The sequence below is a fragment of the Thalassophryne amazonica genome, chromosome 1 (assembly GCF_902500255.1).
Source record: "Thalassophryne amazonica chromosome 1, fThaAma1.1, whole genome shotgun sequence".
Taxonomy (NCBI): domain Eukaryota; kingdom Metazoa; phylum Chordata; class Actinopteri; order Batrachoidiformes; family Batrachoididae; genus Thalassophryne; species Thalassophryne amazonica.
Genome location: NC_047103.1, coordinates 74,314,200 through 74,341,552, shown reverse-complemented (window position 1 = coordinate 74,341,552; position 27,353 = coordinate 74,314,200). Strand labels below are relative to the sequence as shown.

The 27,353-nt window shown below is 42.9% G+C and overlaps 1 protein-coding gene across 2 annotated transcripts in view; it reads right to left on the bottom strand.

Annotated features, from left to right (window-relative positions):
• Positions 1-26,893, bottom strand: part of LOC117511843 (copine-3-like) — a 72,308-nt gene extending 45,415 nt beyond the window's left edge. For both annotated transcript variants that reach the window (XM_034171754.1, XM_034171761.1), the window contains exons 1-7: positions 26,726-26,893; positions 21,627-21,806; positions 21,436-21,510; positions 19,287-19,358; positions 16,262-16,342; positions 12,526-12,615; positions 2,118-2,216 (exon numbers count right to left, since the gene is read on the bottom strand). In XM_034171754.1, the coding sequence (XP_034027645.1) occupies positions 2,118-2,216; positions 12,526-12,615; positions 16,262-16,342; positions 19,287-19,358; positions 21,436-21,510; positions 21,627-21,806; positions 26,726-26,890 (762 nt within the window). In that variant the 5' untranslated portion in view covers positions 26,891-26,893. The remainder of the gene's footprint in view (positions 1-2,117; positions 2,217-12,525; positions 12,616-16,261; positions 16,343-19,286; positions 19,359-21,435; positions 21,511-21,626; positions 21,807-26,725) is intronic.
• Positions 26,894-27,353: the final 460 nt, after the last annotated feature.

Sequence of the window (27,353 nt, the reverse complement as noted above, 5' to 3'; positions counted from 1 at the left end):
CGACTTACTGGGTCAACAGAGCCTGAAATGTGGAAGTTTTCAACTTGAAACGGCGAGACGCTGCCGCCTCGAAGCGCAGATCGCCGTCAGGCACCATGGGCCGTCCTTACGGCGACACTAACAGACCAAAATCTCTCATCAGCCATTAAAATTTTTACCGAAAACCAGCTGAATTTATCGAATGGTGTCCACTCAGTTGTGCCTTACAGTTTTGAAAAAAATTTGATCAAACAAAGCAGCAGTCTCTGAGCCATTCCTAAACAATGAAAAAATCGACAAGAGGGTGGGCCACTCCTCACTCAAAGACTGCCCACAGGCGAATGATGTAACCGACAGGTGTGAAAAAACTCTCGCATGCCCACGAGGGTTCAAGCATGTCTGATGTAATCACACGTGATTCAAATCCATATGGTTTTTGAAAAAAATAATAAGGTCGGATACTTTTCTAATAGACCTCGTACATTCACTTGCAGTATGCATCTTGTGCCTTCTTAGGCACCACCTCTGCTGCAAAACTGCATGGCCATGTGCTGGCAATTAGTAAGAAATAAATAAAGCAATCTCCTACTTCCAAGGTTTACTTAATCTTCCATCCGCGGTGTGTAAATGGACTGCATTTATATAGCACTTTTCCATCTGCATCAGAAGCTCAAAGCGCTTTACAATTATGCCTCACATTCACCATTCACACAAACACAGTCACACACTGAAGTCAAGGTGCTGTCATGCAAGGTGCTCACTGCACACAAGGAGCAATTTGGGGATTAAGGACCTTTCCCAAGGACCCTTAGTGATTTTCCGGTCAGGCTGGGGTTTGAACCAAGGATCCTCTGGTCTCAAACCCAATGCTTAACCACTAAACCATCTCCTCTCACGTCGGATGTGTGTAAGCAAACCAGTGAAGGATTTTGTTACGTTCTGCTGGCACAATGCACAGCTGTCTGTCTGTGCTCTGTGTGCACAGAAATGCACACAGTAGAATGCACAAGCAGCACTACAGGCGTGCGTGCATAATCAAAGACAGACAGCTGTGCATGCTACATGCACAGCTCAGAGTTTGTGAGGGACCAGGCACAGCTATCTCACCGTCACAGGTAGCTGTGTACAGTGGTAAAACGTACAGGCAGGTGGCTGTGTACCGACAGAACACAGAGTTGTGTGTGCCCTGTGCATACAGCTGTCTGTGTGAGCTTCACACTCAGAATGCACATGCAGCACGCATAGACATGCATGCATCATTCCACATACACCCCAACATGTGTGTGTTTATTGTGTAGTACTGCATAACACATCAATGACTGCAATTATCATGTGTAGCACCAAAATGTACTCTGGTCCACCAATTACATATGGAGTCAGCTTTTCTTAAAGAAATAATCAACATACTGTAAACCATTAAAATCTCTAAATATGCCAAATGCTTACAATGAACCCTTTTATGATGATGATCGTTATTATTATTATGTGAATAAGGGTGCAGTGGTCTCTGTGCTGCTGGAACAGCAGTCTGTCAATCAGTTAACACCAAGGGTTCATGTCACAAAATACAGACACAATCAGCACCCACCAAATGTCCTTTGACCTTGCTAAATCATCTTGCATGTGCAAACCTCAACTATTTGCATGTTCCTTCATAGAATTTCGCGCACTGATGTAGACAAAACCCAGACTGCATATTCATAAAGGCAAACGTGCTAAATTGACAATATGCCCTATTCTGCGGAAACGTAGCCCTCAGTGCTCTCCATTAGTAAATCAGCATGCACATGTATTTGGAAGTGCAATGGTATTTGCGCGTGTTTTTACACATGCAAAATTAGGCCCTAAATGATCAACTGATGAATGATAAAAATAATTAACCTATTAATCAGTAATGAAAATAATCCTTTGCTGTAGGGCTAAAGAATTCCAAGTCCTGGATCAGTAAATCACCAAACATTAATGCTGTTTTATCCTCATATAGCAGCTACGATTCTCAAATCTAATAATATTTGAATAATCCTGCTACAATAAAAACTGAAGCAAAAACATAATTGCCTTTATAGTGGAGGTGAAAAAGAAATGTGTTGAAAGGTGTAAATCTTGAACTCGCCTCTACATATGTTCAAAGTGCTCACCGCATACACTTGTGATGCCTGCTGTATTTGGGACAGCGTAGTGTGGAAGGATCCAATGAAGTCATGTGAGCCACTGTTGTTGTAGTCATAACACTCCACCTGGGATGGGGGAAGGGGAGTGGGCAGAAAATTTAAATCAAGGTCTCTGTTTTCTTGAAAAATAAAAGTTTGAAATTAACAAAATATTCAGCCAATAAAACACCAGCAATTAGATCACACAAGATGAGGCAAAAACATGCTATGACATGAAACTCTACCCAAAATGTGAAAACACACACACATACACCCCTTTTCCAATTGCCCCACTACCTGTTGAAGCAGCAGACTCAAGCGTCTGTCACACTATGACGGACTGAGGAAACATATGATTAACATATACAAAATTTTGATATTCGGTCGTGTCTGTTTTTGTTCTGCACAAGTCCTTTTCTCATTCGTTAAACGCAGTTCCTTGTCAGCTGATGCCTGGAAAGTCCCTCAGAAAAGCTTTGTGCATGCTCAAAACTTTGAGTGGACATCAGGCAGAGACCTTTCCCGTGGTTGCATGTCACAATTTTGTCCTGTATTCTTTTACTACTTTTACAATACTTGTGCATTTATATCCTGTGGTGGTCTGATGCTGCACTTAGTGCAGCGGATAACTGAAAAAAATGCTTCAAATGGTGATGCAAGCACCAAATTTGGCACACATACTCCTTAGACATTACTCTTTTAAAAATGCCAAGTACCCACGTGAACTTTCAATAGGCAGCCAAGAAGGGGTCAATTGAAGTATTACACAGGGGTCAAAATTTAAAAATGCTCCAATCATATTGAAAGGTATTCCATATTATTTGTCTGATCATAAAGATTTCAAAAAGGTATAGTTTGGACTTAATGTGAATGAATGGTCTGGAGTTATGGGGTAAAAACAGCAAGAACACTGAGAAGGTCAATTTGAGTTTATACAGGGGTCAAAAGTTAAAGTTGCTGCAATTTTGGTAAACAGTGGTGCAAATTACTGGTTGAGCTAATAGGATTAATAAATGGAATAGTTTTGACTGTGTTGCGTGCTTGGTTTGCAAAGTAAAGGTTAAACAATATCAGCATCCATTGGATTCTATGACATGACATATGCTACCCTGTAACATGATAACTAAACATGATACATGATGCAAACTATTCCTTTTTAAAACCGTATTCATCCAACTAATAATTTGCATCACTTTTTACCAAAATTGGAGCAACTTAAACTTTTGACTCCTGTACAAATTGAAATTGACCTTTGTCACTGTTCTTGCTGTTTTTACCCCATAACTCCAGAACATTCATTCACAGATAGTCCAAACTATACCTTTTTTGGAATCTTTATGATCAGACAAATAATATGGAATACCTTTCAATATGATTGGAGCATTTTTAAATTTTGACCCCTGTGTAATACTTCAATTGACCCCTTCTTGGCTGCCTATTGAAAGTTCACATGGGTACCCTGCATGTTTAAAAGAGTAATGTCTAAGGAGTATGTGTGCCAAATTTGGTGCTTGCATCACCATTTGAAGGATCCCTCAGTAAATATTCACTTATCTGCTGCACTAACTCCTGATTGGCCAAAGCACCGGCACGGGGTGTGAATTTACAAGAGGAGAGAGGACAGTTCCCGATGCAGCAACATGCAGAGAGGCTAGCTGTTAATTTAACCAAGGCCTGACTTAAAGTGTATATCTCTGGTAAATGAAATGTCAAAATAAGCTGCCTGCTCAAAATACAAAAGGAATTACAAAAATATTGGTGTATCGTGTTTTATTTTTGGTGCCATATGCCCTGAGAAATTATGCCATAAACATGGAGACTTTAGCTTGATTTCATCTGCTTCTTTTACACACTCAGAAATGTTAGCCTTTGAGAAATGTTGGTTTCTTGTGGACCGTCCCCCAGAGACGTATACATTCATACGCATGGGAAAAGAAGAATTTTTTACAGTTGGAATTACGTGTTTTTCATCAAATTTCATGTTGAGTACTTTGAAGTAGTGTTGAACAGGTGTTTTGTGTTAAGGTCCAGCAACACCAGTTGTGATGTTTATTAGTTACACAGTTTTACCAAGAATAAGAATTTTGACGGAGAAGTGGGACTGTTTTTGTCCGCATCTCCTGAAAGAAATGTAGCCGGCATAGCATGTGGAATGGGCTTCAAAAAGCACTTGGGGCTACACATGGTCAGTATCTTTTCCATTTGTGTGTCCAGCAGGACTCAAACAAGCCATTTTGCCCCTCCCAAAGCATGGAACAGGACCCCCTTTTTTTTTTTCACCACGAAGAGTCTGAGAGAAAATGATGGTGAGTGATGAAGACAGATGGCTGTGCGTGCAATCTTAATGGTAGAGCCGTGAAGTGGACACGGGAGCAGCTTCCAGCCATTTGTGTTAGTGATGTGGATGTTTACCAGGTCATTGACTGTGGACAGAAAGAATCAAGCAACACAATCATGACAGAGGTGATTGGATGTTTATTGACCGCCATGTGGAACGTGTACAATTTGGAAATTTTGAAAGGGGATGTTATTGACCGCCATGTGGAACGTGTACAATTTGGAAGTTTTGAAAGGGGATGTTATTGACCGCCATGTGGAACGTGTACAATTTGGAAGTTTTGAAAGGAGATAATGACTTTGTTTACATACCAAGATGTGTGGAATGGGGTGCGGAACAGACAGCTGATCAATATTCTATGTGGCTGCTGTCAGCGAACACAGGAGGAGTAAAATCAGTGACTGTAGGTGTCTCTCAGGGTATGTATTTATTATTTTTTATTACTACTTTGTTTGTGTTTATTTAATCTTGTTTAGACACATGATATGGTTTTATCTGAATACACAGCAGGTTACAAAGGAGGTGGAGATGTAAACATGTTGATCGGCAAAATAAAGAATTTGACTTGAAAGCCTAATTAAAGCCGTATTAAAGCCATATTACATTTGTATACAAAAAGCAGCCCAGATGGACTGGGCATACTGGCATACGTCCGAGCATAAACTAGACTGCAAATGGCTGGAAGCTGACCTTCGGGCAGCTAAAACTCAGTTCCCAAGGTTAGAAACAATTCTGGATCAAAATGGCTGTGTATTTTTGTACACTGCATATGTATTTTGTATTTTTGAGACACACTGTGGATTACTTTATTTTTATCACCTATATCAGGGTCCACACAACTTAAAGACTTGGAAGAAATGATTTATAGTTGGGTATAGATTTTTTTTATAGTGTTGACTGGAGTAGTATATGCCCTTTAACTGAAGAAAAAGACTGTGCATTCTGATCTTGACAGAGCGCACTCTGTGTATTCTCTTGGTGAGAAGACGTCACGGAGAAAGGCTGTTTGGTTGTTTGCTGTCCTCGTCAGTGCAGCTGCACTGAACCCTGGAGAAGTCATACTTCCTCACTACCTTTGTGTGCAGAATGACATCATGATCCCAGAGTGAGCCAGATTCTAGCCATATTTGCATTCAGACCTTGGCAAATCCTGCTCAAATACAGCTCCACCTGGTGCGTACACATGTCTTAAAACTGGGAAAATGGCAGCTGAATGCTACTCTTTGTGTCGCCAGTGAAAATGTGATGTCATCCATCCATCAGAGCCTCAAATTGACCACAATCCAATGGATTAAGCAATATTTGCCACTGGACAAATTATTTCAATCCCTTACTAATCAGTTTACTCAGTCATAGTGTGACAACACCTTAAGAATCTGTAATGTACACATTCTGAGTGTCACTGACATCATCAACAAGAACAATGTGACAAAATACATTTGGTACAAATCAAATAGTCTGAGGCTACAGCTACTCGATTTGCTAAACAGGTAATCACACCCAAGGATGGATGATAGCGACCCATCTTAATGGAAACATCAACATTTTGTGAAATTGTGCCACTGATCAACTTAACCATTATTAACCACTAACAACATTCCTTTGGTACGAAATCATCAAAGACTCTGGTGGTCAGAATTATTGGCATCGCTGACTTTTAAGTACAGAATTTATATTATTTTCTGAATAAATGCAAATGATCCAATTTGTATACTCCAAAATTACTGAAAGACAAAAACAAACACTTTCATATTGTCAGATTAAAACAAACAAACAAACCAAAAAAGACAAAATGTAAGCGTAACTGATGAATTTACAGTAAATCACTTTTCCAGTTGCAAAAACAGCTGAACTACATGTATGTGCACACTGCATCCTTCATCAGCTACTGCATCCAATGTGTGAAGAGAGCTCACTGACCACCGTGCATGACTATGCAAGTACGTACATCAGCTGCCTATTGTGCACAACTTCACACAGAAACTTTTGAATGAACAGACGTATGAAACAGACGACCCATCACCTGCAGTACTTTTTAAAAGGTTAATTAACAACCGTTTACATTTACTGTCATCCAGTCTGTCGAGTGTGCTCAGATGACTGATTGAGCTTCTTTTGGTTAGAATGCAGTAAATGGACTGCATTTATATAGCGCTTTTCCATCTGCATCAGATGCTCAAAGCGCTTTACAAATAATGCCTCACATTCACCCTGTTGTGAGGGTGTTGCCATACAAGGTGCTCACTACACACTGGGAGCAATAGGGGATAGAGACCTTGCCCAAGGGCTATTAGTGATTTTCCAGTCAGGCTGAGATTTGAACCAAGGATCTTCTGGTCTCAAGCCCAACACCTTAACCACTGGACCATCATCTCCCCAGTGTATGATGAGTGTTTGTAATGTGTTTTTGTATCAAACCATGGCCTGTTATGCATATTAAAAATACATTATCACCGTCCTACATTTTTATTCCAAACAATGTTTGAAGTCTAGACCTCTGGACAAAGCTGAAGTCCCCACGTTTGTCCACCCTCCCCAGAGACAGGGAGCAAGGAAAACATCTAAAAAAAAAAAATATGGTACAAACCAGTTATTAAAGTTTTGGCTTTTTTTTTCCAGTTGTTATAACTTTTCATATCACTGTTAATTTCTGTTTCCAATTCTGTGTCCAATGTCCCATAATGCACTAAGTGGCATCCCTCTGTCCTCTGTACACTATGTGTGTGTGAAAGTAAGCAATGTCAGCAGTCATAGCCTAAACTCACCTGTTTGAGAAGAACTTGGCTTGTGTGCTGCAATCTCCGCTGTTGCTTTGGATTGCAGAACATACCAGCATTTCTCACACTCGTCATTTGCACGCAATTACCAGCATGAAGAGTATACTGTTGTGAAAGTGTAGGAACACGGACCCACAACAGGGGGCGCAAATGAACGGACAATGGAGGAGTCAAATAACACTGTTTTTACTGTTGTGAAACAGGCACAACAAATACAACCGATTACAATATGGAGATTGAGCTTAATTACAACGGTGTCGTGTGGGCAGGCTCGACGATAGGAGACGTCTGTCCAAGTTGAACCGGAACCAACCCGATTTCCTCTGCCACCGAACCCCGGGAATACTGGAGCCGCCAAGTCCCGAATTCCCAGGTGGCCACTGCCTCCGCTCGTCGGATCCGGTACTGCTGGCAGGAAACAGAAACAGTCAGGTGTGGATGCGGCTGCACCCAGCAACACGGAGGGTGGAGAGTCCACCTCCACCTCTCGTCAACAACAATCAAGAAATGTAGGAAGGTGAGTACTTATCCAAATGCTGTCTGGTAGTCAGCTGTCCTACAGATAATCAACAAGAATACACTTAAAGTCACACGTATGTGTAGGCTGAGATTGTTACCTCTTTGGTAAGGCGATATCTCGGCAAATGAGGTGGAGATGCCGTCCTGCTGATATACCTCCTTATTGATTGGGATCAGCTGTCTCCAGTGATGGGTGACAGCTGTCATCCTGGCTGCTCCTGTAAGGCGGCAGCGCCCTCCGGTGCCTGGAGCCCGCACTCCAGGCAGGGCGCCCTCTAGTGGTGGTGGGCCAGCAGTACCTCCTCTTCAGCGGCCCACACAACATATACCTAACAATAAGCTAATAAATATAATAATTGGCATGTGAATGAGGTACATTCAAACGTTTTGAAGCTGTGTAACAATTCATTTAATTTTGCTGAGTTTCACCATCATTGCATTGATATACATAATGTATGAATGTTATGGAATTTACATACAATTTACATTTTTCCCGTAGGTATCGCAATGTTGTGATGACCTTCATCGCAGGCATTATTACGTTACTACGCTGGGTGGCAAAAGTAAGCTCAACCACAAACATGATCCCTACACGGTAAAGCTGGTAGCATGTTACTGAATCACTGCCATTCAACATACGGAGAATGTCTCACCTTCCTCTCTGTCTTTCTGCTGTTTTGTCTGTTTAAGACTCTTAAGCCCCGTTTACACATAGACGGTAAGAGCTCCCGGAAGCGTCCCGGAAGAGTTTTTGGCTCCTCCGGGCCGTCTTAGGGATCAAACGCCATTGTTAACGCCGGCGCTAGGGGGCATGGCTTAGTTCCGGCTTCACTGGGAACCGAAAAAATTATTCAACATGTCGAATAATTCCGGGAGCGCTCCCGGAGAATTCGCGTGACGACAGAGACAGCGCGAACAACGGCGTTTGATACTTTTTAATCGCCGTTTCATCCTGTCCCTTCCTGTAGTGCCGCAGTTTACACCGCCGTTATTCGGCGGCCAGCATTGTATCCCTAATCAACGGCGTATAAAATGGAGATAGAGCCCACATCAGCGTACACAACAGCGTTTTAACTGGCGACAGAGGCAGACAAAACGGTGGCGCTAGCGGACAGTACGCTGTTCTAAACGCCACCTCCCGGTTAAAACGGCGTTCCAAACGGCCGATAGGCAGCGGTCAGTATAAAAACGTTAGTGTGCTGCATGCAGGCCTCTCACTTGCGGCCAGCTCCAGATATTTTTGCAGAGAAGCTCCAGTATGCCTCCTAAAAGAAAGTTGGCAGCGGCAAGGACTTAAAGAAGAAGGAAACCAAGAGGTCTGGTTCAGAAGCAGAGGGGAGGCCTGTGGTGGAGACGGAGTAACACGTTGAGGAGGGGGAAAGGAAGGAGAAGAAAAGGCTGAGGATGATCTCCCTCCCCCTGCAGTGACAGAGGCATGTATTCCTGCTGCTTCAGCCTATTATACTCTGGGGGCGGTGCCTATATGCAAATGATCCTGGAGTAACGCAGGATTTGCCTGGATAAAAACCTGGGTATTAACCAGCGGTACACAGGGCATTATCGGCAGCAGCAGAACACCGCCGTTCTCACGCGCGTCTTAACCTGCTATTGTAAAGGATAGAACTGGGTATTAACCCCCGTTGCCTGACGTGTGCCGGATGCTACGGCGTCAAAACGCTGCTTTATTCGGTGGATTTAGCGGCGTTTTATCCGCCTATTTGCAGATAGTACGGCGGTCAAAACGCCAGTGAAATGCTCCACCCCTTTCCACCGCGAAAACAGCCGGAACTACCGCAAACTTCAGTCTACGTACTACCCGCCGACAAAACCGTGTATGTGTAAACGGGGCTTTAGGCTTCCTAAAAGTTATCCTCCCCCCCCTTAACAGTTTTTCACCTTAGGAGCTCTCTTAAGGCCTAAGATGCTTTGTTAGTAACTTCTACCTTACCAAAGGAAAATTCTAAGAAATGTCTAACAGTTAGAGGAATTCTAACAATTTTCTTAGAATGACATAACTAAGAGCTACTTTTAGCCTTAGGATGTTTTGTGAATTCGGGCCCAGGTTTTTACTGGTCTACTGCTCAAACACTTTCTGGTAACAGATAATAAGAGCAAGCCAGCAGTGTGCCTAACCACACCTCATTTTTAGACAGACACACACATGTAAGCACAAATGGACTCGTGATTTGGAGAACATGATAGATGACATGAAGGCAGCATTCACTGTCTCCAATCCATATGACCTGAGCTATCCCACAGATATGCTCACTCCTATCCTTGCCAATCCTAAAGAAAATCACAGCATCTTCAGCAACCATCTTTTAAACTTTCCCTTTCACAATAAATCACTCTTGTCACTCTTCTCCATACATTCCAACCAGCCTGCACTCTCTTCTTTACCTCTCTACTGCACTCTCCATTAATTTGTACAGTTGACCCCAAGTATTTAAAATCATCTACCTTCACCACCTCTCCTCCTTGCAAACTCACTATTCCACTATGTTCCCCTCATTTACACACATGTACTCTGCCTTGCTACTACTGACTTTCATTCCCCTTCTCTCCAAAGCATATCTCCACCTCTCCAGGCTTACCTAACCCTATGGTCAGATTACGCAGTAATGACTGCAAGCAACAGAGGCAAAGCTATGAGCTGCCATTCATTTGCAATCAAAGTGGATATTCTGCAGCAATAATAAGAGACAATGGTCACTATACTGCCAGCTAGATGAGGCTAAAATAGAAGAGAAGTCTATATTATGCAAATTCTGAGTGAAGCAACACGGGGACTGCCAATCCAAGTGAAGGCAGCATGATGTCAGCTGTTGCTCGCTCGAACAAAATAGTCCAAGAAGGTGGAATACACACCAGAACAGTAGTCCAAATCTAATGTTTGGCATGTTGTTGCAAAAAGAAATAAACATTTTAAATCTAAAAATGTTGTTTTTGTAAAAATTTTGTTTTTGTAACCAAACAGATTTCCTGCTCAGATGTTAGCATGCTAACTCACGCTCAAGTGGCAACACTCTACCTCGTATTTTGACCCCAAGCAGGAAGTGCCGTTCCTTGACTGGATGCTTGAGGCTGGCTCCAAAACAGAGCACATTCCCATACAAGCCCTTTTTAAAACATCCAACTTTAGAGCAGAAATAAACATGTTTACAGCCTGGTACAAAATACATTTTTGGTCTCTATACCTAGTTTCATCCTTCATAACAACGGGTGTGATTTTTCTTACTTCTTACTTTAAGATGTTTAAATTAATAAAATTCTATAGAATTTTGGGCATGGTTGCTTTGAGTGACAGCGACTGGATCCAGCGGCTCCTCTCACGGTAACGGAGTCACTTGCTCTTGTGTTGTTGTGTCTGTTTGGAGTATTTTATTGCAAACACTGTGAATAATGCGGCTTTTTGTGCGGTGAAATATCCTAACTGATCATCTAAGACATCTCTGTTGCAATATTCAAGCTGACTGAAACTCTGCTCTTATTTAATGTTGTATGCTAACAGTGTTAACACTTGTAGCAGCTGTTGGTAGGTCCACTTAATGCACGATTAGTGAGGAAATATGCGGCTAATAACGTTCACTGTCCACACCAATGTAAACCGTTATGAGAACCACTGTGCAGTCCCCAAAAAACAATATTTAATAAAACACCTGAGCCAAGGTTAGCCTGAAAAGGCTGCTGACCATCAAGAATGGCAATCAAAAATTCACATTAAGGAGAAAGATGAACCACTGCTAACTTTTTAATGCTTTTTTAAGCATTGCTGATGACTTGAAATGTGTGGAGTTGGAGAAGATCGTGTTCAAAACCTTTTAGTCAAGGTGTATGTAAATGTATGTTCTCAAATGGATTTCTGAATAGATTTTAAATTCTGTACTTAAAGGGTGTCAATAATTCTACCCATGACTGTATTATCAGAGTGAGACACAGTAATGCAAACAAAATATCTTTATTTTCCCAGAGGTCTACCTCACTAAATAGTCCCCATGGAGCTCAAAAGTCGTTGATCTACCATAGATGATTGTGGTCACTGTGATCTCAGTATTTAACAGCAAAGTTGACCAATGGCCCAAACATTCAAAAATATATGTGGCTTCCTTCCGTTAAGAAATAATTTAAGATAGACTTTGGCCTGTCCTGTTAGAGACAATACAGCCGTCATGTGAAGAACACACAAGGTGGGGTCAGGAAACTCACTTGCACAGCTGGCTGGAAAGCATCTGTTCCTGACAAGTGTGCTTTAACAAGGTTAGAGGATGATTAAAAAAAGACATACATGAACTAATATAAACACATTTTCATTTGCATCAAATAGCCAAACACAGAACCAATGAACAAACCATATGCAGTGTGAAGTGTACTTATTGTGCACTGTAGTGTGGATACAAGTGTTCCTTTTTATTTTTGAAGTTAAAAAAGAACAGTTTATTATTATTATCAATTAAAAAATACTGTTGTACATCAAATGCAGTTAATGTGTTAAACAAGATGTAACATTCGGCATGTTTTTCGAAATCTTCCCATTCCACAGCAAGTCACGAACAAGGGCTGTCATCTGGTCCCCATTTCTGGAATGTTTTCCTGTCTGCTCCAACTTCAAGTACTTTCACAAAGTATTCTCAAACCACCACCTACTGCTTGTTCCCCTATTGTTGGACAGTGTTGCATGGCTCCCTCAGACAATGTAACCAAAAATGAATAATAAAGAGATTGTGTGTGTGTGTGTGTTTGTGTGTGTGTGTGTTACACATACTTTCATAGTTTTCTCCACATCACCTCCACATAGAGACTGAATGGGGATCCGGAATGGTCTCCATATTGGGTTTAGGTTGTTCTTCACCACCTACACAGCAGAGTTCAACAATTTCATTTGGAAATAAATGGTTACAAACTGTGCAGACAAATTTTTTTGCCATCAATTCATGCACAAAATGCATGCAGTTCAGCATGAAGTTTGCAGCCGTTCCCTCACCTCAGTTGAAGGGCGGTGCCCATGCGTCACTTTTTTGAAAGAGTAAAAAATTTGCATGATAAACTTCCTCGCCAAATCATTAGGCAGGCACCTTGTACCCCTCACCACGTAGGCTCTGCAACTCTGAACATGCGCAACATGTGGGATAATGTGCAAGTGGCTGACACACACTCTTTTCTGTTTATATGGTTGGAGAGGAACAGCACTTCTGGAAGCAGCAGAACAAGTCCAGAAGCCTCCAGCCACCCGGCTCTGCAGGTGGGCCAGCACCCACCTGCCATGCATGCACATGGGCGGGCTGGGCTGTCCTGTCTGGCCACGGACGAGCTGCACGAACTGGATTTATTGTATTTACCTCTTTTTTATTTATTTTTTCTGATGACAGAAGTGGAAATAAGTTTAATGCTCCTAGTTGGCGCACACCCGCCGTGTACGCATGTGAGCAGGTTGGACGTGTGCTGTCTGGCCACAGATGAGCCACATGAACCGCATTTATAGTGTTTACCTCTTTTTTATTTATTTATTTGATTTTCTGAGGACAGAAGTGGAAATTTAATGCTGCTGGCCGACAGCCACCTGCAGTGCAGTGTGGACAATGTGCTGGACCTTGCCTTGCGGGGAATGAGGACTCCGACTTTTAATTTATTTAATTTTTTTTTAAGCGTCCAGCCCGTCTCCAGGAGTTGGGTACCAGAGCCCAAGCTGTGCGTGGAGGTGAGCCCGACTATCTCTAGTCGGTATCTCTCAACTTCTCGCACAAGCTCAGGCTCCTACCCCCCTAGCGAGGTGACACTCCACGTCCCAACAGACAGGGGCTGTGAGCATGGACCGGGCCGCTGGGCCACCCGCCCTCGACTGCCACCCAATCCTCTCTGCACCCGACCCCCATGGCCCCCTCTGCAGGTGGTGAACCCACAGGAGGGCAGGCCCACGTCACTCTTTCGGGCTGAGCCCGGCCGGGCCCCATGGGCTAAGGCCCGACCACCAGGCGCTCGCGCGCGAGCCCCAACCCCAGGCCTGGCTCCAGGGAGGGACCCCGGCTCCGCCATACCGGGCGACGTCTCGGTCCTTGATCTTTTACTGGTCATGGAGGTTCTGAACTGCCCTTAGTCTGACCCGTCACCTAGGACCTGTTTGCCTTGGGAGACCCTACAGGGAGCACAAAGGACTCATCCATTACCCAGGCCGAAGTCACCGAGGTGGTTAGAAAGCTCCTCGGTGGCAAGGCTCCTGGGGTGGATGAAGCCCGCCCTGAGTACCTTAAGTCTCTGGATGTTGTGGGGCTGTCTTGGCTGACACGCCTCTGCAACATTGCGTGGCGATCGGGGACAGTGCCTCTGGATTGGCAGACCGGGGTGGTGGTCCCTCTGTTTAAGAAGGGGGACCGGAGGGTGTGTTCCAACTATAGGGGGATCACACTCCTCAGCCTCCCCGGTAAGGTCTATTCCAGAGTACTGGAGAGGAGAAATTCGACCAATAGGTGAACCTCGGATTCAAGAGGAGCAGTGTGGTTTTCATCCTGGTCGCAGCACACTGGACCAGCTCTACATCCTCCATCGGGTGCTCGAGGGTTCATGGGAGTTCGCCCAACCAGTCCACATGTGTTTTGTAGATCTGGAGAAGGGGTTCGACCGTGTCCCTCGGGGCACCCCGTGGGGAGTGCTCCGGGAGTACGGGGTCCGGGGTCCTTTGCTAAGGGCTATCCGGTCCCTGTACAACCGCAGCAGGAGCTTGGTTCGCAAGTCAACCAAGTAAGTCAAACCTGTTTCCAGTGCACGTTGGCCTCTGCCAGGGCTGCCCTTTGTCACCGGTTCTGTTCATTATTTTTATGGACAGAATTTCTAGGCGCAGCCAGGGTGTAGAGGGGGTCTGGTTTGGGAACCACAGAATCTCATCTCTGCTGTTTGCGGACGATGTGGTTCTGTTGGCTTCGTCAAATCAGGACCTTCAGCGTGCACTGGGGCGTTTTGCAGCCGAGTGTGAAGCATCCGGGATGAAAATCAGCACCTCCAAATCCGAGACCATGGTTCTCGACTGGAAAAAGGTGCTTTGCCCTCTTCAGGTCGGTGGAGTGTCCTTGCCTCAAGTGGAGGAGTTTAAGTATCTCGGGGTCTTGTTCACGAGTGAGGGACGGATGGAGCGTGAGATCGATAGACGGATCGGTGCAGCATCTGCAGTGATGCGGTCGCTGTATCGGACCGTCATGGTGAAGAGAGAGCTGAGTAGGGGGGCAAAGCTCTCGATTTACCGATCGATCTACGTTCCGATCCTCACCTATGGTCATGAGATTTGGCTCATGACCGAAAGAACGAGATCGCGAGTACAAGCAGCCGAGATGAGTTTCCTCCGTAGGGTGGCTGGGCGCTCCCTTAGAGATAGGGTGAAGAGCTCTGTCACTCGGGAGGAGCTCGGAGTCGAGCCGCTGCTCCTCCACGTTGAAAGGAGTCAGTTGAGGTGGCTCGGGCATCTTTTCCAGATGCCCCCTGGACGCCTTGCTGGAGAGGTGTTCCGGGCACGTCCCACTGGGAGGAGGCCCCGGGGAAGACCCAGGACACGCTGGAGGGACTACATCTCTTGGCTGGCTTGGGAACGCCTTGGGGTGTGTGTGTGTGGATCGGGAGGTCTGGGCAGCTTTGCTTGAGCTGCTGCCCCCGCGACCCGACTCCGGATAAAGCGGAAGAAAATGGATGGATGAATTTTTTTTAATTCAAAAATTTTTATTACGTTTAAGGCTCAGATGCTTCATGCACACATGGGCAGCGTGCTGGACATCACCTATGCGGGAATGAGAACAACGCCAGGGTTCCCACTTTATTTTTTATTTTGATTGTATCGGTGCTCTTCCAGAAGATCACAGAGCCCACGCGCGCATCGAGCAGTGCTTCAAGCAGATCGTGGTGCTAGACCAGAGGAGGATTAAGTAATTTGCGGGAGGAGAGGACAACAGAACCAGCGGGGACAACAATATTGACGTGTACCAGCTCCAGGCCATCATTCTGAAATTCTGTGTGGCTTTCCACACGTTTGTTGTTGTTTTTTTAAATTATTATTTTATTATTAAATTTACTTTATTGTATTGTTATTTATATTGCTTTTTCTGCCTAAAGTCTGGGGAATTTTCACAGGCTCATTCACATAATAATAATGTAATAGCCCAAACTTGTATGTGCAAACGTGCCATCATTTCTGCCCCACCAGTGAAGCTCAACATCTGTGAGAGTGCGATCCAGCATTCGCACACATATCCTTGTGCCTGAAAAGGCCGTGCCAGTGGCACTCAAATTTGTGTGTGTGCCACACGGTATATGTGCTTGAGATGTGTGGTCGTATTTTCACTGCCACTCTGTACGACATTCAGCGGACAGTCGGCCGCCATGCGCAAGTGTTGGGAGGAGCAATTCAGTGACATTCCACATGAAAACCACCTTTTTTGCCTCTCTTTGCCCGATTTTGTGTCTCCAATAGTTGCAGCCCAATGAGATACTGGCCTAAAGATAGCTGTTCATGAATACTGTACCTCTGTCCTGTGAGCCAGCTGCCAACCAGTTTCTGTCTGCTTGTAGAATTCCAGAAAAGGGTCAGATTTGCCAAAGAAATCCTGATGTGAATCACACAACATGCAGGTGAACACATATCAAGAATATAAACCATTCCTCCATGTGTTTAGTAGCACATGTTCTGTGTCCTCTGTAACTAACAAAAAGCACAAAACAGGGAAAAGTTTGACCAGACAAACAATAGTGCACAATCCCCAAAAACAATCATAAAAATCAATAAACCTATTTCATCAGATTATAACAAGTAATTATATTGTCCTTTTAAAGCCAACTAAGGTACCGGATAATTTGAAATTATCAGGACATTTATTCCAATGTTAACCCCTTTAACATAAATGCAACAAATTTTTACAGTATTTTCAAATCTTTAACTTCTCAAATACCAATTCTACTCAAATTTTGGATTTCGATGTGTGTGCAGCCTGCTGTCTACTATAGCAACATGCTGTTTTAATCCCAATATAGCTCCCACTGTTAAGGTGCAAACAGAACTCTCCGCTGTTTTTAGGCTGCCTGATCACACATATGTACAGTAGTGTTCAGAATAATAGTAGTGCTATGTGACTAAAAAGATTAATCCAGGTTATGAGTATATTTCTTATTGTTACATGGGAAACAAGGTACCAGTACATTCAGTAGATTCTCACAAATCCAACAAGACCAAGCATTCATGATATGCACACTCTTAAGGCTATGAAATTGGGCTCTTAGTAAAAAAAGTAGAAAAGGGGGTGTTCACAATAATAGTAGTGTGGCATTCAGTCAGCGAGTTTGTCAATTTTGTGGAACAAACAGGTGTGAATCAGGTGTCCCCTATTTAAGGATGAAGTCAGCACCTGTTGAACATGCTTTTCTCTTTGAAAGCCTGAGGAAAATGGGACGTTCAAGACATTGTTCAGAAGAACAGCGTAGTTTGATTAAAAAGTTGATTGGAGAGGGGAAAACCTATACGCAGGTGCAAAAAATTATAGGCTGTTCATCTACAATGATCTCCAATGGTTTAAAATGGACAAAAAAAACAGAGACGCGTGGAAGAAAACGGAAAACAACCATCAAAATGGATAGAAGAATAACCAGAATGGCAAAGGCGCACCCATTGATCAGCTCCAGGATGATCAAAGACAGTCTGGAGTTACCTGTTGACAGGCAGATTTGGTAGGAGACAACTGCAAGACTCACTTTCACAGCTCTGTTCGCAAAACGACTTTAATGGAACAGGAAGCAATGGTCGGTACACGGGGAGGCAGTCCAAAAAACACAGCAGAAGTACTAAGATCATCAGGCAAAAACAAGGTCGGAATAACGGGCAGGAGGTCGAGTATACTGAAGCAGGCAGATCTAGAAAATACAGAAACGAGAGCTGGTATGAAGGCACAGGGCGCAACAAACTGGCAAACAACCGACATAAGCTGTGAGCTAATAAAGCTCCAGGTGGCAATCAACAAATTACACACAGGTGTGCATAGCAAGAACCAGAAGAGGGGCGTGGCCCGAGAGAGAGAGAGAGAGAGAGAGAGAGAGAGAGAGAGAGAGAGAAAACCACAGACAGGCCCCAGCAACAAAACCCCACAATCCTATAAAACACACAAAAGAAATACAAAAGCAAGAAGAGAACAAAACAAACCAAAACCCCAGCAACAGAATATCTGAACTGTCAGGCCCTGACACCTGTAAGTGCTGTGACAGTTAGAAGACGCCCGTGTGAAGCTAATTTATTTGCAAGAATCCCTCGCAAAGTCCCTCTGTTAAATAAAATATATGTGCAGAAGAGGTTACAATTTGCCAAAGAACACAACTGGCCTAAGGAGAAATGGAGGAATATTTTGTGGACTGATGAGAGTAAAATTGTTCTTTTTGGGTCCAAGGGCCGCAGACAGTTTGTGAGACGACCCCCAAACTCTGAATTCAAGCCACAGTTCACAGTGAAGACAGTGAAGCATGGTGGTGCAAGCATCATGATATGGGCATGTTTCTCCTACTATGGTGTTGGGCCTATATATCGCATACCAGGTATCATGGATCAGTTTGGATATGTCAAAATACTTGAAGAGTTCATGTTGCCTTATGCTGAAGAGGACATGCCCTTGAAATGGGTGTTTCAACAAGACAATGACCCCAAGCACACTAGTAAACAAGCAAAATCTTGGTTCCAAACCAACAAAATTAATGCCTCACAGATGTGAAGAAATCATGAAAAACTGTGCTTTAGTGATTCATAGGATTGCTAAAAAAGCAATTTGAACATAATAGTTTTGAGTTTGTAGCGTCAACAGCAGATGCTACTATTATTGTGAACACCCCGTTTTCTACTTTTTTTTTTACTAATAGCCCAATTTCATAGCCTTAAGAGTGTGCATATCATGAATGCTTGGTCTTGTTGGATTTGTGAGAATCTACTGAATCTACTGGTACCTTGTTTCCCATGTAACAATAAGAAATATACTCAAAACCTGGATTAATCTTTTTAGTCACATAGCACTACTATTATTCTGAACACTACTGTATTTCTTAGAATTTTCACAGTTATATTGATGACAACAAGTATCCACAAAGCTTAGCTTCTCGCAGAGACTGTTTTTAACAGGCTGTATTCATGATGAATGTGCACGCGTACCGTCTTGTCACAGTGGAGAGCAGTTGCTGCTTTTACTGTGACTGCATCAAAATTAGCAGTTATCACTTAAAAATGAGTCATCATAACATGATATCACAGTGATATAAACTTTGCAATTAATCTGTGGCTCCATTCTTCATGTTAGCAGCTACATTCCATTCAAGTGCGTGGTGGGACGTTTTCCACCACTGGCACTTCTGGCCGCCGTTGATTCTGTGATGCATCAAATTAATTGTGTGTGGCCTCTGACAAAGTGCAATGCAGTTTTCAGCAATGAACAATAAAATGACTGTAAAATAAAACTTCCAAGAGAACTCAATAAAATTGATGAATGACATAATTAATATTTCCTAATCAGAATTTGGACACACCTTTTTATCCAGTTTTCTTGCTGCAATGTCGAAAGCCACCACCCGATTGTCTGTTCTTTCTTCAACGCATATCTACAAAATATATAATCACATTAAGTAATAATACTGTATTTTCCGCACCATAAGGCGCACTGGATTATAAGGCGCGCCCTCAATTAGCGGGTACTTAACCATTACATAAGGCGCATCTGATTATAAGGCGCATGCTAAAACAGTCTACAAAAAAAAAGTCACGGAAGCAAAACAGTGAGTTTATTTGAACTTTATTCTAGTATCTAGTATCTACTATTGTCACGGAAGCAAAACAGTGAGTTTATTTGAACTTTTTAACAACCGGTATTTAACAATACGGTACTCACATTATTTTTTATTATGGTTCTGTCACAAATCCATCGAAGTCCTCATCTTCTGTGTCTGAATTGAACAGCTGGGCAATTTCGCCATCAAACACGCCAGGTTCCCACTCATCTTTCCTCTCATCATCGTCGGAGTCGGTCTCGTTGCCAAGTGGCTGTTCAGCAATGATGCCGGCTTTCGCGAAAGCTCGGAGAACAGTTAAAGCAGAAACCTGAGCCCAAGCATCCACAATCCATTCACATATGGTGGCGTAACTCGCCCGGCGCTGCCTCCCCATCTTCGTGAAGGTGTGTTCGCCGTCTGTCATCCATCGCTCCCAAGCTGTTCTCAACTTCAATTTGAACGCCCTGTTTACACCAATGTCCAGCGGTTGGAGTTCTTTTGTTAGTCCTCCCGGAATGATGGCAAGCTCCGAATTAGTTTTCTTGACGTGGCTTTTCACAATAGCGGTGAGATGGGTGCGCATGGAGTCGCAGATCAACAGGGATGGTGATGTGTGGAAAAAACCATCCGGTCTCTTTACATACACTTCTCTCAGCCACTCACTCATTTTCTCCTCGTCCATCCAGCCCTTTTGATTGGCCTTAACGACGACTCCGGCTGGAAACGTTTCTTTTGGCAGCGTCTTCCTCTTAAAAATTACCATGGGTGGTAGTTTCTCTCCATTACCATGGCAACAAAGAACAACAGTGAAAGCCGACTTCTCATGGCCTGTGGTGCGTATGGATACCGTGCTGGTCCCCTTCTTCTCCACAGTATGGTTCATGGGGATGTCAAACGTGAGGGGACCTTGTCCATGTTGGTGATGTGGTTGGGCTGGATCTTTTTTCGGTAATCTTGTGTCTGCAGTAGGTGCGGTGCGGAAGATGGCCAGCTTTTCTTTGTAATCCGCTGGGAGTTGCGCCACGGTAGTCCTCGCGCAGATAGAGAGCTGACGCCTTTTCATAAAATGAAAGCACTAAGACGGACCTCCATCAAAGTTTTCAATGTTCATGTCTTGTGCTATCGTTTTTGCCTTCAGCCGAATGGTGACTGTAGAGACGCTTCTCCCGGCTGTTCTTTGTTCGATGACCCATTGCTCGAGTTGGTCTTCTAACTGTGGCCACCTCGCTTTGTTCCCGCGGAAACTCAGTTTGGTCTTTTTAACTTGGCGCAGTTCATTTTCTTGTTTCCTCCAGTTACGTACCATAGATTCATTCATCTTGAATTCTCTCACAGCTGCTCTATTCCCTTGAACAACCGCGTAACTGATAGCCTGCAGTTTGAATTGTGCCTCGTAAGCATGTCTCTTTGCTGGCGCCATTTTTGGGGTTCCTTAGACAAACAAATGTTGTGCAGAATACCTGTAGTATACCTACTGGAGGAGTGGCGGAGGTACTGGTAAGTGTACGTACCACGGACTCTTCTCTGATTGGTTTATCGCTGGCAGCATACGTACTCTACGCTGCCAGTATACGAACTTTACGTATTATGTAATGTTCTCTGATTGGTTTATCGCTGCCAGCATACGCAGTCTACGCTGCCAGCGTACGTATTTTACATATTACGTCCCTGTGTCAGCGGGAAATGGTCCGATATTCCGACGGTCAAGGACAACATTGTCGGTCGTTTTTACAGATTTTGGAATTCAGTGCGTACATAATACGCACCGGATTATAGGGCGCACGGCCGATTTTTGTGAAAATTTAAGGGTTTTAGGTGTGCCTTATGGTGCGGAAAATACGGTAAATAAATAGTTTAAATGTGGTGTATACTCCTTCAAACAGCCAAATACCACTGTAATGGAACTCACAGTAATGGTTCCTTTTCCTGCAGGCGTCTGATCCTTACGGAGAAGTGGACGTGTTAGTGTTCTGGAGGACACAATCTGGAAACAAAAACATCATCACCTCAGTCACAGGAAGTCATCTTCAATTTAACTGCCATAATGCTACGTCCAAAAATGAACACTAATTCACTGATATACTGTGAAGAAACCCTCACCTGTCCCAAAGTGCACTCCATTTGTCCAAGGAAGTCTGCATCTCTCAGACTACAGTTTTCGCTGTCGATGTCATGCACTTCAAACTTCAGCTTCTGCACCATCTCAAAGTGGTAGTCGATGACAAAAGTCTTGGAAAACTTGGGATTAAGGCAGTTCATAATTTTCTCTGTCCGACCAACCTAACACAAACACACGCATCAGAGTTGAGAATATTTTTGTTCTGGTAGTTTTTTTACTAAATAAATAAATAAATAAATAAACCTAGGGTAACTGACATCAAATATGTTTCTTGATGCACAGAAATATTTAAGATCTGGGACTTTTGGATCCCCAGCATCATGCTTTGACTGACATCGATGACTTATTTATTAATCTGTACAAGATCAACAGCAAATTTCACAAAACCAGTGAGTGGCACACATCTCTGCAACTGTGAGTAATTATTGCTTTTTTTTAGGTTTTACTGAATAGATCAGACATGTGCAGAACAAACCTCTTGCTACTTCATAAAGGACAAGTGAGTATACAGTATCTCAAAATACAGTAGCTGTACTATGACTTTAACTGAGGTGTAATGAGTCTTCTTCTTTCAGCTCCTCCCATTAGGGGTCACCACAGCAGATCCCCAGTCTCAATCTCACCCTGTCCCCTGTATCTTCCTCTTTCTCCCTGTGTGTAGTGAGCGCCTTGTATGGCAGCACCCTCATATCAGGGTGAATGTTAGGGACTATTTGTAAAATGCTTTGAGCGTCTGATGCAGATGGAAAAGTGCCATATAAATGCAGTCCATTTACCATTTATTTACTATTTCACACCAAACACCTGCATGTCCTCCTTCACCACCATCTTTTTGGCCTCCTGCTTCTCCTGCATGGTTACTCTACCATCAGCATCCTCTATAAACCCTGGGTCCGTCCTCTGCACATGTCCAAACAATCTCAGTCTCACCTCTCTGACTTTGTCTCCAAACTGTCCTACCTGCGCTGTCCCTCAGATATGTTCATTCCTAATCCTGTCCAACTTCATTACCCCTTCAGCTCTGCCTCCTGTCTGTTTGTTAGCGTCACCACCTCTAAGTTGTACAAGAAGGCCGGTCTCACTACTTGTCTTTACTAATCTTTATGTTTCACACTGTAGCTGATCAGGTTTATGCCTCTGTAGTTATTGCAGCTCTGCACATCACCCTGAGGCCCTTGTCCACATAGTGTGTTTTCTGGGCACCACCGTCTGTTTATGAAATGAATGAAAAGAGTGCGCATGCATCTTTATTCTGGACAAATCTGACCCTCAACAAGCTTTTCTTTCTACAACCCCTGGCAATAATTATGGAATCACCGGCCTCGGAGGATGTTCATTCAGTTGTTTAATTTTGTAGAAAAAAAGCAGATCACAGACATGACACAAAACTAAAGTCATTTCAATTGGCAACTTTCTGGCTTTAAGAAACACTATAAGAAATCAGGAAAAATAATTGTGGCAGTCAGTAACAGTTACTTTTTTAGATCAAGCAGAGGGAAAAAAATATGGACTCACTCAATTCTGAGGAATAAATTATGGAATCACTCTGTAAATTTTCATCCCCAGAACTAACACCTGCATCAAATCAGATCTGCTCGTTAGTCTGCATCTAAAAAGGAGTGATCACACCTTGGAGAGCTGTTGCACCAAGTGGAATGACATGAATCATGGCTCCAACACGAGAGATGTCAATTGAAACAAAGGAGAGGATTATCAAACTCTTAAAAGAGGGTAAATCATCACGCAATGTTGCAAAAGATGTTGGTTGTTCACAGTCAGCTGTGTCTAAACTCTGGACCAAATACAAACAACATGGGAAGGTTGTTAAAGGCAAACATACTGGTAGACCAAGGAAGACATCAAAGCGTCAAGACAGAGAACTTAAAGCAATATGTCTCAAAAATCGAAAATGCACAACAAAACAAATAAGGAACGAATGGGAGAAAACTGGAGGCAATGTCTGTGACCGAACTGTAAGAAACCGCCTAAAGGAAATGGGATTTACATACAGAAAAGCTAAACGAAAGCCATCATTAACACCTAAACAGAAAAAAAAACAAGGTTACAATGGGCTAAGGAAAAGCAATTGTGGACTGTGGATGACTGGATGAAAGTCATGTTCAGTGATGAATCTCGAATCTGCATTAGGCAAGGTGATGATGCTGGAACTTTTGTTTGGTGCCATTCCAATGAGATTTATAAAGATGACTGTCTGAAGAGAACATGTAAATTTCCACAGTCATTGATGATATGGGGCTGCATGTCAGGTAAAGGCACTGGGGACATGGCTGTCATTACATCATCAATAAATGCACAAGTTTACGTTGATATTTTGGACACTTTTCTTATCCCATCAATTGAAAGGATGTTTGGGGATGATGAAATCATTTTTCAAGATGATAATGCATCTTGCCATAGAGCAAAAACTGTGAAAACATTCCTTGTAAAAAGACACATAGGGTCAATGTCATGGCCTGCAAATAGTCCGGATCTTAATCCAATTGAAAATCTTTGGTGGAAGTTGAAGAAAATGGTCCATGACAAGGCTCCAACCTGCAAAGCTGATCTGGCAACAGCAATCAGAGAAAGTTGGAGCCAGATTGATGAAGAGTACTGTTTGTCACTCATTAAGTCAATGCCTCAGAGACTGCAAGCTGTTATAAAAGCCAGAGGTGGTGCAACAAAATACTAGTGATGTGTTGGAGCGTTCTTTTTGTTTTTCATGATTCCATAATTTTTTCCTCAGAATTGAGTGATTCCATATTTTTTTTCCCTCTGGTTGATCTAAAAAAGTAACCGTTACTGACTGCCACAATTTTTTTTTCCTGATTTCCTATAGTGTTTCTTAAAGCCAGAAAGTTGCCATTTGAAATGACTTTAGTTTTGTGTCATGTCTGTGATCTGCTTTTTTTCTACAAAATTAAACAACTGAATGAACATCCTCCGAGGCCGGTGATTCCATAATTTTTGCCAGGGGTTGTACAAGGTAAGCTGAACATTTTCCTCTTTTACCGACTTTGTGCTGTAAATGTGCGGACTTTTGTGATCCATTTATCAGCGTGCGCACTATAAAAACTATTATAATATGATGAGAGACGACGGAGTGAAGGCAGCTAAGTGTGAAATCACAGCCTTTTGTGCTGTCTGATTTAACAGGTGCACGTCAGGCTGAGGGTCCGAGTCTGAGCACGGCATGGAAAATTAATCATTAATCATGGAAATGACTCCGGTCCCACATGCGAGGGGTTTTTAGTAGAAATACATTGCGGTCGGACGGGACATTTTATCCGAAGTGAGCAAAAAATCCGTTGTACAAAATCTGTTAAATACGATGTTTATTACATGGAAAACGATACAAAAACATTTGGACTTTTTTGTCCGGTGACTGTGAATATGTGGTTTATACAATGACAGTTTAGGTGAGTTTTACTATACATGAGACTGAAAAATAAATTTTCGTCTTAAAGCTTTGACAATGAAGTCACTTCCATCCCACACAGCTGACTTTATTTTCCCAAATTTTTCTTCTGTTCAGATCTGAAGGGAATCTGTACATCTTGAAGCCTTTGCTGTGTCTATTTGTGCATCCAAATGCACAACCCGTCATTTTCAGCGAATAAATAAATAAGATAGCTGGATTTCCATGCAGACAGATTAACAGCGAACGCTATTTTGAACCCAAAATGGCACCATGAGTCCTGTGATCAAATTTTTTTCAATTCAGGCAGAAATCAACTTCGAGAGGGTGGGGTGGGGGGCACTGGTCACATATTCCTCCTCCCTCGGAGCACCTTTTTCCTCACTTGAGAAGTTTCCTCTGAGTGTGCATGTGTGGATAAATAATTTGAACACGTGCAGTTAATATCTATGTGTGTGAAATAATATAATATGCCCGAATGTATGTTTTATGTGAGAGTGATTTTGGCACCGATCTGATGCCATACATCTCTCCCAAACATTTCCATCTCTCCAGGAGTATGCTTTCTGGCACATTGCTTTCTCACTTTTGCTCACTCACTTTCTCAGAAATGTTCTCACTTTATTCTTATTAACCTCTTGCACTTCCTGATTTACTCTCTCCACATCATCCAGCCTTCTCTCTCTCTCACACACTTCCTGATTCATCAGTTCCTCAAAATATTCCCTCCACCTTCTCAACAATCTTTACTCGCTTATCACCACATTACCATCTGCATCCTTCATCGCTCTAACCTGCTGTGCATCCTTTCCAACTCGGTCCTTCTGTTTGGCCAACTGGTACAAGTCCTTTTCTCCTTCACATACAGCTCGCTATATGCCCTTTTCCTAGTCTTTGCCACATCTCTTTTCACCTTATATTGCATCTCCTTGTGCTCCTGTTGACTTTCATCATCTCTCCAACTTTTCCAACTCTTTTTCACCAACCTCTTTGTCCAACAAGTCTTCTTTCCTCTGTCCAGATTTTACACACAGTACCTTCCTAGCTGTGTCCCTGAAGTAGTTGTCCAGAATATTTCCAATCCAGTGACAGTCTCTCCTCTTACCTGAACGTCACACAACAGTCTTTCTCTATCATCTTACACCATCTAATCTTTGGTTCAGCTCTCACTTTCTTCCTCTTCTTCACCTCCGAAGTCATCCTACAAACGGCCATTTGATGCTGTCTTGCTACGCTCACCCCTGCCACCACCTTACAGTATCCAGTCTCTCTTAGGTTGCATCTCCTAGGATATAGTCCACCTGTCTGTACCTTGTCCCACTCCTATATGTCAGCTTGTGCTCCTCCTTCTTCTTGGAGGGAAAAGGGTGGAAAAAAGTATTCAAGACAACCATTTCCATTCATTTTCTTGACCTGTATGATCTTTAAAATTATCAAAGAGGGAAAAATTAATTCAAACTATCAACATTAAATGGACTGCATTTATATAGTGCTTTTCCATCTGCATCAGACACTCAAAGTGCTTTACAAGTACACTGGAGTTAATTTGTTATTGGTAGATACTCCATATGAAAGCACTCAGACAGACATGCATAAAACATGAAAAGAAAAGCCCTAAAATGAAAAGCAAACATTTGGAAGTTAACATTTTTGTCTACACACCTCACACCAGTGGGGTCCTGAGCTGTTTACAAAAAGTACACAGAGGGGGTCAGACTTTGATAACACATCCATGTCCAGCAGCTTCTCACAGGAGATTCTCAGCTCCACCTTGGTCACACAGTCAGGGATCCTCAGCCCTGGGGCTCCAACTCCAACTGCTGCCATCGCTTAACTGTAAGACACATTCACACACAAATGATGACAAATATATGCACACAACAATGAAAAACAGAAAATTCAGCAAACTGGAGCTGCAATGATTAATTCATTATTAATCAATTATTAAATAATCACCAACTACTGTATTTTGGTAACCAATTCATCATTTTGAGACCAAATTCTCTGATTTCAGATTCTTTTGTGTGAATATTTTCTGGGGGTTAACAAGTTTCTTTACTCCTAATTACATTTCTATCATTTCTGTCGGAGCTACTTCCCAGGGCCGACATTATTTGCATGTATTGAGTGGTCTGACACCAGCACAGAGAGCCTGCGAAACTCATTCTGTGACATGCTAAAATTGAGGCAATTCTGCACTGCAGCATGGGTACAGACCAAATATAGACACATATAAAAGCACATACATACATACAGACAGACGGACAGATAGACAGACAGATAGATAGAT